The sequence below is a fragment of the Zalophus californianus genome, chromosome 17, assembly GCF_009762305.2.
Source record: "Zalophus californianus isolate mZalCal1 chromosome 17, mZalCal1.pri.v2, whole genome shotgun sequence".
Lineage (NCBI taxonomy): Eukaryota > Metazoa > Chordata > Mammalia > Carnivora > Otariidae > Zalophus > Zalophus californianus.
The window spans coordinates 59,023,823-59,039,289 of NC_045611.1; the positions used below are offsets into that span (position 1 = coordinate 59,023,823).

Below are 15,467 nucleotides of genomic sequence, written 5' to 3' on the forward strand. Positions count from 1 at the left end.
TTATTTGAAGAGATAATAGCTGGAAATTCCCTAATCTGGGGCGCCTGGGGGGCTCAGTTAAGTGTCTGCCTTCGGCTCAGGTCATGATACCAGGGGCCTGGAATGGAGCCCTGTATCAGGCTCCCTGCTCAGCGGGGAGCCTGCTTCTCCCTCAACTCCCCACTTGTCGTTATCTCTCAAATAAATAAAATATTTTTTAAAAAAGAAAATTCCCTAATCTGAGGAAACAGATAACCCACATCCAAGAGGCACACAGAACCCCTAACAATATCAACAAAAGCAGATCCATACCAAGGCATATTGCAATTAAAATGGCAAAATATAGTGATTAAAAAAAAACTTTAAAAGTGGCAAGACAAAAGAAGACAGTTATATTCAAGAGAAATCCAATAAGGCTATTGGGATTTTTCAGCAGAATCTTTCTAAATCAGAAGGGAGTAGCATGATATATTCAAAGTGCTGAATGGGAATAATCTGCAACCAAGAATATTCTATCCAGCAGGACTATCATTCAGAATAGGAGAGATAAAGAGTTTCCCAAACAAAACTAAAGGAGTTCATGACCACTAAACCAGTTCTGCAAGAACTATTAAAGGGGACTCTTTGGAAAGGAAAGACCAAAAGTGACAGTATGAAGATAGGAAACACAAAACTAGTAAATCTGACAACACACACCTAAAATGTGTGTGTGTGGGGAGGAGTAAAGAATGGGTTCAAACTTAAATGACCATCAACTTAATATAGACTGCTATATGCAGAAGATGTTATATACAAACCTAATGGTAACCACAAATCAAAACCCACTAATAACATGGGGCACCTGGGTGGCTCTGTCAGTTGAGCGTCCAATTCTTTTTTTTTAAGATTTTATTTATTTGACAGAGACACAACAAGAGAGGGAACACAAGCAGGGGGAGTGGGAGAGGGAGAAGTGAAGCAGGCTTTCCTCTGAGTAGGGAGCCCCATGTGGGGCTCGATCCTAGGACCCTGGGATCGTGACCTAAGCCGAAGGCAGACGCTTAATGACTGAGCCACCCAGGCACCCTGAGTGTCCAATTCTTGATCTCAGTTCAGGTCTTGAACTCAGGGTTGTGAGTTCAAGCCCCACACTGGGCTCCATGCTGAGCACGGAGCCTACTTTAAAGAAAAAAAAAAAGCTAATTTGTTAGGAACATCTGAGTGGCTCAGTCAGTTGGGCAGCTGGGTCTTGATTTCAGCTCCAGGTCATGATCTCAGGGTCCAGGGATAGAGCCCCACGTCAGGCTCCATGCTCCACGGGAAGTCTGCTTGAGGATTCTCTCTCTCCCTCTGTCCCCCAACTCTCATGCGCTTTCTAAAATAAAATCTTTTTTTTTTTTTAAGAAAACCCCACTAATACGCAAAGAATAAAGAGAGAGCAACTTTTTTTCTAGATAGGTCCCCTGAGGCAAGGAAAACAAAAAGAAAAATAAACAATTGGGACTACATAAAAATAAAAAGCTTCTGCAGAGCAAAAGAAACAATCAACAAAACTAAAAGGCGATCTACAGAATGGGAGAAAATATTTGCAAATGACATCCAATAAAGGGTTAGTATCCAATATATATAAAGAACTTAAAAAATCCAACACCCAGAAAACAGTCAAATTAAAAGACGGGCAGAAGACATGAATAGACATTATATCTAGGAGAATCACAGGGTTATAGGGAATGGAGATTCCACTCTTTTTTTTGACAGAGATAGCAAGTGAGAACACAAGCAGGGGGAGTGGCAGGCAAAGGCAGAGGGAGAAGCAGACTCCTCGCTGAGCAAGGAGCCCAATGCAGGACTCAATCCCAGAGCCCTGGGATCATGACCTGAGCTGAAGGCAGGTGCTTAACTGACTGAGCCACCCAGGTGCCCGGAGATTCCACTCTTAAAAGGCTGGCATGCAGAATCACTCACCCCAGGATCCAATACAGAAGCAGCAGTTTTGAAAAGCTCCAAGACTATACGTGAAGGAGATTTGTTAATCTTAAAGCAACTGCTGTATGAGCAGGAGCATGCTACAACTCTCTCCTGGGGTGGAGGCACTGGTGGGCACCATTTTTGCATTCTCCCTCTACCTTACTAGTGTCAGCACTGGTGGGCACCAGCTTTATACTCTTCTTCTAATCTGCTAGCACCAGTGTGTGAACCTTGCCCCCGCCCCACTCCTGTGGCCCCACCGAAGCAGGGTGGCTGGACACCACATGCACAGCCCGCAGAGGGCACACCCCTTTAGTACCTGGCTCTAGTGGCCAAGGAAACAGCATTTCTGGGCCTCACAAAGCCTGAAACAATCAGAGAAAGTTCTTGGCAGGCTACCACCCCCAGGGCACTGCACAGACAGGAGACTGAAACACACCCCATCTTCCTGTGGAGAAGACCTATTTACTAATCTTGGAGATGCAGGCTTCAGGTTTACCACACATCTGGAGGATACGGAAATGCTCCTCGGGAATACAGGCCAGAGGACACCATCTTTGTGCTCTTCCTTGGTCTTGCTATAGTGAGCCAGTGCCTCCCACAAGGGAACCCCAACTTCTGCAACTGTCACCAAAGTGACAGCTGTAGATCACCTGACCTCAAGGCCAGTAGGGCTTATGATTATGATCCAGTGGACTGTATGTACTTGCATACCTTAAAAACTGCTGCCTTAGGATCCAGCCTCTAATTAGCCTGAAACCAGATTATTGACTATCCTTCCTCTGGAATACTTACGGGTCTTGGCACACCCTCAACAACAAAGTCTTACCAAGAATAAATCAGGCTACTTAGATAATGACAAAGGTTTGAGAGATAATGAAGAGCTAAAGGAAGGTTTGGGGCGCCTGGGTGGCTCAGTTGGTTAAGCGTCTGCCTTCTACTCAGGTCATGATCCCAGCCAGGGTCCTGGAATTGAGTCTTGCATTGAGCTCCCTGGCTCAGCGGGGAGTCCGCTTCTCCCTCTTCCTCTGCCCCTCCCCCCTGCTCATGCTCTCTCACTCTCAAGTAAATAAAATCTTTAAAAAGAAATATCTTCTGGGCGCCTGGGTGGCTCACTCATAAACGTCTGCCTTCGGCTCGGGTCATGATCCCGGGGTCCTGGGATCGAGCCCCGCATCGGGCTCCCTGCTCGGCGAGAGGCCTGCTTCTCCCTCTGCCACTCCCCCTGCTTGTGTTCCCTCTCTCGCTGTGTCTCTGTCAAATAAATAAATGAATGAATGAATGAATAAATCAATCTTAAAAAAAAAAGAAAGCAATCCCATTTACGACTGCATCAAAAAGAATAAAATGCCTAGGAACAAACTTAACCAAGGAGGTGAAAGGCCTGTATACTGAATATCATACAAGACTTTGATGAAAGAAATTGAAAAAGACACAAATAAATGGAAAGATGTTCTATGCTAATAGATTGGAAGAAATAATGCTGTTAAATTGTCCATATTACCCGGAGTAATCGACAGATTCAACACAGTCCCTATCAACTTTTCAAAGGCATTTTCCATAGAATTAGAACAACAATTCTAAAATTTGTAGGGAACCGTAAAAGACACTGTGTGGACCTGCGTTTGCAAACATTCCCAGTTCAGTACCACGTCCAAGCTTACGTTCATGCTGCTGCTTGTAACCGGAAAACCGTCCTCACGTCATCCTACTGGCTTCCAGAAACGGGAAGTGCTCCGTGCAACTCCGGGTCTCGATGAAGGGCCGTGGGCCAAGGGCGGCTCGCCTCCGGGAGCCCAAACTCAGAGGCGGGCGGGGGAGAGCGAGAAGCTCCAGGTCACGGGATCCTCCGTATCGGGGCTCCGAGACCAGCAGGGCGAGGGTCCCCGCAGCTGCCGCCCACTGGGCCTGTGAACCGGCTGGGACCGGTTGGGCCCTTCAAGTTTAGTCCCATCTTGCCAGGCCCCAGGCGGGACGTGACCACGGCGGCCCGCACTCCCAGCCTCAGCCGCTCTCCCGTCAAAGGCACTCGAGGCCGAGGGTGCCGCCTGCAGGCACCCGGAGGACGGAGGGCTGGTGTGGGGCCGGGAGAGTGCGGGGCCGGGTTAGGGCCGCTGCTCACACAAAGGTGCACAGCCGGGCTCCTACTCTCCTTCCTTGCCTCCTGTTCAGCCAACAGGCCCAGCCTCGGGGACGTCACCTGACGTCCCACCACCACGCCCGCAGGGGAACACCTCACTCCTGGGTTGTTACTGGACGAGTGACTGCCGCCCACGCACGAGGCACAGCCTGCGGGGTAATGTAGTTTCTGTCTTGCACGCGTACACGTTAGGATGGGCCTTTCCCGTGCTCCACAACCCTGGCCCAACAGTCCTGCGAGGGACCTGGGGAAATACTGCTCTAGGGCTCCAAATACAAGGACCGTGCCCAGATTTCTGTGGCCACCTTGGGCGAAGCCCCATCCTGGGAGAGCTGTAATAGGAGACTTCTCCTTAGTGGCCTTAGGCAAGCCTCCTCAACCGCTGAGGAAAAAAATATACTTAAAAACCATAAAATAAAATAAGTCCTGGGGATGAAATATGCAGCATGGTGACTACGGTTAACAATACTGTATAAAAAAATAACACTTAAAAGGCTTAAAAATAGGTGATATGGAGATAACTTGCGGCATATTGTGTACTAACGTTAAATAGTGCTCTAATCCAGTGGTTCCCAAACCGGTAGCAATAGCATCACACGGGAATATGTTAAAAATGCATCCAGAAGGGCCTCAGTCCATGCCTGAACCTGCAGCTAAATCCTGGGGAGGTGTGTGCAAACTGAAATCACTGAGGCTGGAGAAGATATCCCTGTGGAGGAGCAGAAATGAGAAGACATAATGAAGGTATAGTTTCATAATAACTTCTGCCTATATTTCATTGCCCCAAACTCATTTACATGGCTCATGTAAATGAAGCTGTATGTCCATAAAGGGAAAACTGGATCGGAGAGCATCTACCCACTTTCTATTCATCAGATACCATTTTATTATTCTTCCTACATATTCAACACTACTACCCTTTGGGTGATAACCCAAAACTCCATGCCTCCATCTTAATGTTAATATTTATATTCTTTTTTTTTTTTAAGATTTTAAGTAATCTCTACACCCAACCTGGGGCTCAAACTCAGAACCCTGGGATCAAGAGTCTTATGTTCTACTGACTGAGTCAGCCAGACACCCCTAATACTTCTATTCTTAACTTAAAACCATACACAAAGTAAGTTACTTGTTGCCACTCACTCCCTATATAATTATGGTTCTGTGACATTTAGAAGGACCTAGTCAAGGATCTGCTGAAGAAAAAAACCATGCCAACCTAGATTTCTATATATGTCAAAACTGTCTTTCAAGAAAGAGTACAAAATAAGACCATTTCAAACCAAAAATGAAGAATTTAATGGAAGATTAACACATATAAAATGAAATTCTAAAGGTTATATTTAAGAACTTTGGAAAGTAATCTCAGATGAAATATTTACAATGATAGAAGGAATGGGGACCCAAGAGGGGAATGCCTATGTGGATTGATACATCTGCTCATTATTTGCATTAAACATGAATAACATTTCCTTTTGCAGTCAGATTGATGGAATTAACATGCATAATCTCAACACATATACTGAGATAGAGCATACTAGTTAAACCTCTAAGTCCATTATTTTGCCTGAGAAGAAGGAAAAGCATTTATAAGTTTGTGCTCTACTGTTTTTAAGTGTTTGTAAATTTTAGCTTAAACAATAACAAACAGAATAAGCTTTTTAAACTAGAATTTTTAAAAAATCTGGATTATAAGTAACAGTTATTTTTTTTAAGGACCAGAAAAAGAACAAGCGAGGCAAAGAAAGCCACAAAATAAGAGGACATATTTAAAAACAAATATGTAAAATATTACATTAGGTAAGTAGGAAATAAATTAACAGTCAGTACTTTTTGATGGTTAAAACCTCCCTTCACAAGATACTTAATCTTCATCAATAAATTTCAAGGGCAGGTTTTGAATTTCCATTCAAAGAACAACTAACATTCTCTGGCATCCTCAGCCACCCCATCTCCACCAGGGAAAGACACCAGGGGGCAAAGAACGTCCTGGCGTTGCTTGCTGGGGAAGACCGTATGCCGAGGGTCACCAAATCTATAATCAAGCATCTTAAGGTCTAAAATCAGCTGAGACGTCATCAGGACCTGCAGTATATTTTTACAAACAAATCCCATCAGCACATCTCCTGATGAGAAAGGAATAGGATGGCATGAAGGGGTAACATTAGTGAAAATAATTTTAACAACAGCTAACATTTAAGAATATCCACAAAGCAGACACCACGCACTTTTCAACACTATCCTTTAACCTGCATAACCACTTGGTGAGGTGCGTCAGTCAACAGTCTTGTTTCCTAGATAATGAAGCTGAGACTCACAAAGGATATTAGGTCACCCAGTTTACAGAGGAAGAGACCAAGAACCCAAAAAGTCCCTGAGTTGTGCTGTCATGGCCACTAGTAAGAAGCACAGCTGAGAAGGGTGCTCATCGGCCCTGCATGGCTTCCTGCTCAAATTCATCCCATCTGGGCAGGGCCAGGGCCCCTCAGCATCACAGAAATAAAGTCATGGCAAATTCCCTGCCCATGCAACCATCAAGGGGAGAAGGAGTTCTGTCTTTTCCTGTCCAAGAAAGGGAATCTTCAGCTTCGCCTGCTCACTCAACACACTAGGTGCTGACTGAAAACCTGGAACATAAGGACAGTCCATGTCACATTCCCATGGATGCAAAGGGCTCTCTCCTGAGGACTGAGGAGGGAAAGTCATTCCCCAGGGCTCACCCATCATCCTAATTATGCACACGTTCTGTTGGCTCTGCCTCCTAACATGTCCCAAGTCATCTTCTCCCAAACCAACTCCATTGCCACCATCATGGGCCAGTCCAATAACAACGGACCCCTGGACCACCCAGTGGCCTCATTTCTCTCTCCCACATCAATTATTCCCTCTTCAGTACACTCTCCACGCAGCAGCCAAGGGCAAATTTAGAGACAAGACCATGCCACTGCCCTGCTGAATCCCTTCCTCAGCCTCCCAGAACAGTCAGAATAAAACCCACAAAGCCCTGTGCATCTGGCCCTGTTCTGTCCATCTCAGTGCTCACCACTCATTTCCTCCAGACACACTGGCCTTCAGCTGTTTCCTCTAATAAGGCCAGTTCTTGCCTGCCTCAGGGTCTTGGTACATGCTGTTCCTTTGCCAAAAATGTTCTTTCTTATCTTTGAACATAGCTGGGGCTCCTCCATCCTTCATGGGTCTGCATGATCTTACCCTTTGGGTACTGTCTGCTCCTCTGACCATGCTTTACAGTTTAACATTCATCTTCCCACTTTTACAAGAGAGGCCTGTGGGGAAGTGACATGACTGAGGTCACCCAGGTGGTGATAGGCACAGCTTTGAAGTGCTGGAATTCCAACTGTCCCCAGGGCCCAAGCCCTTAGTCACTGGACCACTCTTCCCAAAGGACATCTGTCCTCCATGCCTAAGTTTTGACCCTGATTATGCCACACAGGGCCTATAGGCACATTACTGTCTAGCAGCAGAGTTGCTCTATCACACCTCTGTATTACCACGTGTTTTTCCCTTCTAGACAGCAAGGCCCAAGTCTCAGTCACCCATGTATTTCCATGACACAGGGCATATGCGGGGTAATGGGCACAAAGGATGGGGTTCTCATGACTCCTGCCCATCATACCAGCAAGAGCATAGCAGGCCCCTGTAAACACAGAAAGTTGGATGGAGAGACATGGACCATGAGGGAAGAGGGCCCTTCAACCACTGCAAAGCACATCGCGTCTGCTTTGGGACAAACTGAGGCTCAGGTCTCTTTGCAGGCCACATGACAGCAAAGCACTCTCAGGTGTGGAAAGAAGGTCCCTCTGCTGAGAACCATGTTGTGTTTTGGGAGAGTGGCCTCTAGTCTCTGTAGTGTCAGTGCTCAGCCACAGGTAAAGGTAATGCCACAGCCAAAGCACAAAACTGTGCACATGAAGGAGGACACGGTATGCAGGGAAGCCTTGGATGTGAACTCTCAGATGCCAAGTTACATTTTCCCTCCGGTCAAACAATTTGCCACTGCAGTTACTTTAAGAAGGTCTCTTTAAGAAGAATTCAGTATGAGTTCTCTGATGTTGACTGAGGCCTGCCTTCTGGTCAAAGACCTTCCCACATCTCTTACACTTGTAGGATTTTACTCCACTATGAATCTTTTGATGAGTAGTGAGGGTTGAGCTGTAGCTGTAGGTCTTTCCACACTCATTGCACTCATAGAGCTTCTCCCCAGAATGACACCTCATGTGTCGCGTTACAGAAAAGCTGTTACAAAAGGCTTTCCCACATTCTTTGCACTCAAAGGGTTTTTCTCCAGTGTGGGTTCTATTATGCCGAATAAAATCAGAGTGGCGGGCAAAGGCCTTTCCACATGCACTGCACACATGAGGCTTCTCTCCACTATGAATCCGCTGGTGCTCAGTGAGGTGTGACCTGCGGCTGAAGGCCTTCCTGCATTCGATGCACACATAGGGCTTCTCCCCAGTGTGAATCCGCTGGTGTTCTGTAAGGTGTGACCTGCGGCTGAAGGCCTTCTCACACTCGATGCACTCATAGAGCTTCTTCTTAATGTGAATGCTGTAGTGTCCAGTGAGATCTGCCTTCCTGAGAAAGGCCTCCCCACACTTTTTGCATTTATAGGATTTTACTCTAGTGTGAATCCACTGATGTTGAAGAAGGAAGTGATTCTTAATAAACTCTTTCCCACATTCCTTGCATTTGTAGGATTTCTTCCCTCCATGAATCAAGGGGTCTCTCCTTGATCTATGTGATTCACACTCAAGGAGAGCATCTTCTGGAGAGACTTGCTCCTGTAAATCTTTTGTGCACAGATTTTTACCTGTTCCCAAATCATCACATTCAGGGTTCACCTTTCCAGGGAGGGTTTCCTTGTAGGGGACTGTCCCTGTCCTTAGGTACCCTCCCTGTTTTTCTGATGGTCTCTCTTGTTCCCCGGCTTCTCCCAACGTGGAAACACTGGAGTCGTCCTCAGTCAGTAACCTGTGGGGTGAGCATCCCTCAAACAAGCCTGGCTGAGAAGCAGAAGGCTCTGTGGTCTTGGTTTTTGCTTTGTCATCTGAAGGGAATCCAATACACAAAAGAGTCCCATTAACAATGCCAACATAGAAGGAACAAAATCACCAAGCCAGTGGGAAAAGGAAGATGGAAACAGGGCCACTGACACCTGCTGGATTTTCACATCTCTGAAACTCAGCTTTGTATTTTTTTTTTTTTTTTTTTTTGCTGGTCCTTGAATTCTTGACATCTTTAAAGGGACAACCTTGGGGAGAATTTCGGGTAGGGGCCAGAGAAGAATCCCTTCCTTACTATCCAGACGGGAGAGAAATATGACACCATGTGCTGTGTTGTTCTAAGAAAGGATGTCACAGGGAACACAGGGAAGGGGGCATCTAACCCAGCCTGAATGAAAGACAACTGGGAGGGGTCTTGAGATCTGAGTCCTAATGAAGCAAGAGTTACCACACAGAGAAAGTGAGAGGGTCCTGCTGCCAAAGGAGGCAGAGTGTACAGAGGTGCAGAGTCTAGAGAGAATCCTGGATGCTGAGGGAACTTCAGAGCATGAGAGGTTGGTGGAGATGTGGCTAGAGATGCAGACAGGGTGCAGCCTCCAGAGTTCGGAAGGGTGAGAGCAAGTACAGCCATTGCCACTCCCAGGACAGTATCTACAAGGCTGAGGGTGAGCAGGACTTGTCAGGGGGACATATTAAATCTACTGTGTGTAAGAAACAGCTAAGTGACTAAAACACAGACAAAAGCTAGTAGAGAAATTTGAATTATTTACTTCAAATATTAAAGAGAAGCTGTACAAATGGAGAAGTTAATAACAAGGTTGTCAACTCTCCTCAAATCTATCTGTAAGTTCATCACCAGTCCAGATAACATGATTTTCCATGAAACTCAACAAGTTGATTCTAGAATTTGTATATTTGTTAAAGGCTAAGAATATCACTGAAGAAAGAATAATAAGGAGATGGGGCTTGCCCTCCCAGTATTAGGGTTATGATGAAAGTAGAGACATCAAGACAGCATGGTGTTGGCACAGACGTAAGGAAAACTGGCAACAGGACGCAACAGTGCTCAGAAACAGACTTATGAATACATACAGCTTTCACAGACTGCAGAGGTGGCACAGCAGATCAGTGGGAAAAGAAGGGACTAAATAACCAGTGGAGCTGAAAAACTGGTAACCTACATGCAGGAAAAAATTCTTGCATTTCTACCGCATGTCATACACAAAGCTAATTCCAGGTTAGTAAGCAACAGAAAAAGAATATAATTTGACCTTGGTGTGAGGAAGATTTCCTAGCAAGACATGAAAAGCAGTAATCATAAAACAAAAGATAAATTGATCTGACTAAAAAAAATATGAATTTCTTTTAATCAAAAGATGCTTTAAAGAAAATTTCTAAAAAGCTAAGCTCCAATAGAATACAACTGCAGTCAGGAATATACAAAAAAAAATCTGACAAGTCAAAAAGGGAAGAGCAACCATCTTGGTGATTCCTGATGGAGACAAAGGGAGAGCAGGCAGGAGGAAGTGAGCCCAGAACATGGCAGGGACCGTGGGGAGGAAGGCATGCTGCTTCAAAGGCCTCTTCCACCAGCCAGGCGTCAAAAGACAGGAAGAAACTAAGAAGGAGGCTGCATGTCCCTGCATGGAGGCAAGGAGAAGACTTACCCAGTGAGACCAGGAGCCTGCAGGTCTCCCTCATCACCTTCCAGTAGAGTGTCCTCTGGGGCAGGTCCAATAATTCCCACTCCTCCTGAGTGAAGGTGACAACCACATCTTTGAAGGTCAGCAGTGCCTGGAAAGACAAACACAGTAGCATTGTGCTCTATGGCTATTGGGTGGGATCAGAGCCTGTAACTCAGTCTCTGGTGAAGGTGCACAGAGGTCCCCCTGAATCACTAAGGCTTCGTGAGGGCCGAGCTCTGAGCTGGACTTAAGGGGGAGGCAGCTATGGCTGACAGAGACGCCCTCCGTGGTGGAAACAGTGGAGAATGACACGGACGTGGAAGCAGATGGTTAAGTGGTCTGGGACATCAGAGGAACAGGGAAATAATCATGACGATAATTCCAACAATAAGAACAGCAGCAGCCAAAGCTGAGCCTCCCTGGTCCTTCCCATGTGCCTGCCCTGGACTGTGGGCTTCACATGCTGTGGTAAAGGGATTAAATGTCCACAGCTCTGGAGCAGACTCCCAAGTTTGGATTCAACCCCTTGAATCAACACTTGGCCTGCTGTGTACCTTGGGGAAGCCATTTAATTTCTCTGAGCCTCAATCTCCCCTGTCAGTATAATAATTCTCTCACTTTATCAGGTTATTTGAGAATCCAAGGGAAAACATTCATAAAGCCAACACTAGAGTCTCTGGCTCATGACAGTGCTCTGTACATTTATTAATCCTTCTATCACGATGAAGATAAATGCCATCATCAGCTCCACATCACAGTCTGAGTTGAGGCTCGGGGAGCTATAGTGAGTCACCTGAGAGTTCCCAGCCTACACAGCAGAGGTAGGATTTGAACCTAGGTCCTTCCGGCCCAGGTCTGTGGTAACCCTCACACTCCTCCATTACTGCAGGTGAAGCCCTTCTTTTTTATTTTTTTTTAAATAAAGATTATTTATTTGAAAGAAAGAGAGATGGTGGGAGAGCATGAGCAGGTGGTGGAGGGAGTGGCAGAGGGAGAAGGAGAAGCAGACTCCCCACCAAGCAGGGAACCCGATGCGGGGCTTGATCCCAGGACCCTGAGATCATGACCTGAGCAGAAGGCAGACGCTTAACGACTGAGCCACCCAGGCGCCCCAGGTGAAGCACTTCTAATGACTGTTGCTGTTAATCTGCTTCTAGATCCCTGACCACACTTCCATGGACATGGACAAGAGGATGGGAGCCATCCTCACCCTCCTCATGGGAGAGGCACTGACGGGGGCGCCACTCATCCTGGGAGTGCCAGGGCCTGGGCTAGCTCCCCACACCCACTTGGGTCCCCCAGCCTTCTCAGACTCCCCAGGAGATTCCACGGTGAGCTATCAGTCAGTTTCCCCTTCCTGAGTCCTGACAGCATGTGTCCCTGAGTCACGAATACCGTAAGGACCAGGGAACCCAAGTGGGTGAGAACAATGCCACTGAGGCCATAAGAACAAAGGCAGCAGCCCCCGACTGGCTGTGATGTGTGTCCTGGGTGAGGGCGGGGTGAACATCCAGCAAATGACCACACATGCTCCCCTTCCCAAGACACATCTCAGCAGGTGGGGGGTGGGGCTTGGCAGTCACAAGGCCCTCTCGTGCCTCCTTAAACTCTGTCCTCACTGCCTCTGTCCACGAGGTTCCCTGTCTGGGATGGCTCCTCTTCCCCTCCTTGTTCCCAAGCTCACCAGCAGGAGAAAGCCCTGCCCACCTTACAAAGTTTAATATAGGTGAAATCCCCAGGCCTCCCCAGCCCACTGTGGTTGGGAACATAGGCTCTGGTAGCTAATAGACAGTACGTGAGTTTCAACTACTTAAGAGCTGTGTGACCTTGGGTCGGTAACTTAACGTCTCTGACCCCTAGTTCCTCTTCTATAAAGCAGGGATGATAACAGAACCTAACTCTGAGGAGATGGGAACTGAATGAGATGAAACATAATAACTGTCCCTCAAAGCAAATCAAGGTCTCAGTGAAATCCAGCTATTACTACTGTTTGGTTATGATTATTTTTCCTCCTCGCTCCTCAAGCACCCTGGAAAATCTCAACCTGGCACTCCACTCTGCACAAAAATGCTAGCTCCCAAGCATGCGCGTACTAGGGGTACTTTAGCTAGAACTAGAAAGATGAAGAGGTGGCATTTGAGCAGAGGCCTGAGGAATGCACAGGGATGCCCTGCAGAGTTCCAGAGACAGTGTCCTGGGCAGAGGGAACTGGCAAGTGAGCAAGAGCTTGGCAAGTGGAGGATGGCATAGCTGCAGGGCCGATGGGGAAGAAAGGAAAGGAAGATACGTGGGTGGACACAGAGCAGTTGCAGGGACAGGTGCAGCAGGCAATGGGGGGAGAGGGTTTGAACGTAGATTCTAAGTGTGATGAGAGCCCACTGAGGGGAGTCTCATTCTCCAACTAGCTAACAAGGTCCTGTTACAGCTCTGGTGCTGTGATAGGCCTGGCGACAGAGCTTCAAAAAGGAATCACAGCCCCCGTTGGAGAAAGATCCCCAACAAGGACTAAATAACTGAGCAAGATGATGCAGATGGCCTTAAGAGTTCTGAGGCCAAGAAAAAAGGGGACAAGATTAGAGAGATGGGGTCATTTCAGAAGGAAAGCTGGGGATGACCTTGCTGAAGGCGGGCACTGGTGTGGCTGGAATGAAGGGAGGGGGACATGTACCGGAGAGAAACCCGGGGTCCGTTGTGTGTTTACATCTAAATGCACACTGCCACCACTGAATCTTTAATGCATCTACTTTTCGCATAAAAGTAAACGTCTTATAAGTGGCAAGCCAGCTTTACTTGTAATAAACAGACGGCAAATACAAAGATGAATCCAGTAACCTTCTTGGCTCCCAGTGCCTGAGGGCCCTTTCCTTTTATTTCTTTTTAAAGGTTTTATTTATTTGTATGACAGAGAGAAAGAGCACAAGCAGGGGAAGCAGCAGGCGGAGGGAGAGGGAGAAGCAGGTTCCCCGCTGAGCAAGGGGCCTGACACGGGGTTCAATCCCAGGACCCCGGGATCATGACCTGAGCCAAAGGCAGACGTTTAACCAACTGAGCCACCCAGGTGCCCCTCGAGGGCCCCTTTCATCCTAGCAGAGAAGCAATGATTCCAAAAATATTGCTCCCACTGTGAGTCTGCTCCTAGGCTCTCTCTTCCCCTAGTCCTTGGCTGGATACAAGCCTGAGACAGGGGACACCCCAGGGCAGGATTCCCCTGGGGTAAGTCCCTAAGATCGTCACAGGACAAGGGGCTCTGCTCCCTGAGAACAGTGTCCAGAGTGATGCTACCTGGGCAGTGTTGGACAATGGAGGACATACATCACACACAGGCCCTCTCTGACCCCCTCAAGGCAAGGGGAGGAAATGTCAATATGCCCATTGAACCCGAGAGATGGAAGACAAAAGCACTGATCAGACTTACTCAAGCTCACAGCCCTGGGAAGGGCATAGCCAGAGGGGCCCCTGAAGTCTCTACATTGTTAAATGGGCTTTCCTGAAGCTCGGTTCATTCAGACGGTGCAGGGACGGGAGGATTCCAAGAAACCCCATTTCTCTCTCGCCCACACCGCCGTAAGAGAAGACCAGGGCAAAGGCCTCCTTGGACCCCTGAGATCACAGAAATGAATGGTCACGACCGGTATTTACTGGGCATTCCCTGCATGTGCTGTGCTGCTTTTCACACTCTGCCTCCCACATCTGCCTCCAGGACCCCAGAGGGAAGACACTGCAATTAGCCCATTTCACAGCCAAGGAAGCTGACTATATCCCACTGCGGTGCGGCAGCAGAGCCTGGAGCTGAACCCAGCCTGTAGGCTGTGTAACTCGTTTTGCACACCTGTGGCACGTGCCTCGGCTGCGAGGGCGGCTGTGGGTGAGGCGGGGAATTCCAGGTACGATGTGGGGGTTGCAGGGAGCCCTCCCCCTGCTGTCCCTGCCTCCTCTCCACTCTATAGCTAGAGAAAGCCTATTAAGACTTGACACAAATCACGTTCCTCCTCTCCTCCACATCCTCCATGGCTCCCCCCAACCTCAAAGAGGCCCAGTTCCTCAGCCTGTCATTCCAGACCTGACTCCCATCTTGGTGCTCTCTGTTCCCACCAGGCGACACGGAGAGCTGCCGAGTCTGTCCAGCTCAGCCTCCGCTCCCCGCATGTGCACCTCCTGGTGCATGTGCCTGGGACACCCCTGCACGCCTCACTGATGGACGGAGCTGGGAACCCTTCCGTATCAGGGCGGGCCCCCAGACACAACGGCACAGTTAGGGGAAGTGGTGAGACCCAGGACAACACTATGCTCGGTATGGAGGTGCTGGGACTGCGTGGTCATGCACTCACCTGTGCCGGGTCCATCTGCCCCTCTGCTGCCTCCGTGGGACCCTGCGCGTGGACCGAGGGCCGCGAAGAGTGGGAGGCCAGGGAGGGGCCCAGGGGCTCTGCTGACCCGCCCCACACACCCTCAGCCCTGCCTCCGTGCAAAGGGGACACGACGCCTCTTCTCAAGCCTCCCTGGCCCGCGGCCTCAAACCCACTGAGCGTCCCGCAGCCGTGACCTCGCGAACAGACCCGGGAACACGCGATACAGCCCCCGGGAGGCCGGCGCCGTAGGTCTCGCGTGATGCGGGATCCCAGCCCTGTGCTGTGATTGGCCCACCACTACCGCCTCTCGCCGCTGAGCCTGCTGGGTAATACGGTGGCTGCCGCT

General features: G+C 48.3%; 1 protein-coding gene across 1 annotated transcript; it reads right to left on the minus strand.

The window, feature by feature from the left end:
• Positions 1-8,091: 8,091 nt before the first annotated feature.
• On the minus strand, positions 8,092-15,247 carry LOC113936253 (zinc finger protein 599-like). The gene is made up of 3 exons (XM_027619312.2): positions 15,101-15,247; positions 10,755-10,881; positions 8,092-9,131 (listed from the first exon to the last, which is right to left on the minus strand). Exons 1-3 carry the CDS (start codon positions 15,113-15,115, stop codon positions 8,092-8,094), a joined length of 1,182 nt encoding a protein of 393 aa, XP_027475113.1. The 5' UTR covers positions 15,116-15,247.
• Between the last annotated feature and the right edge of the window lie 220 nt (positions 15,248-15,467).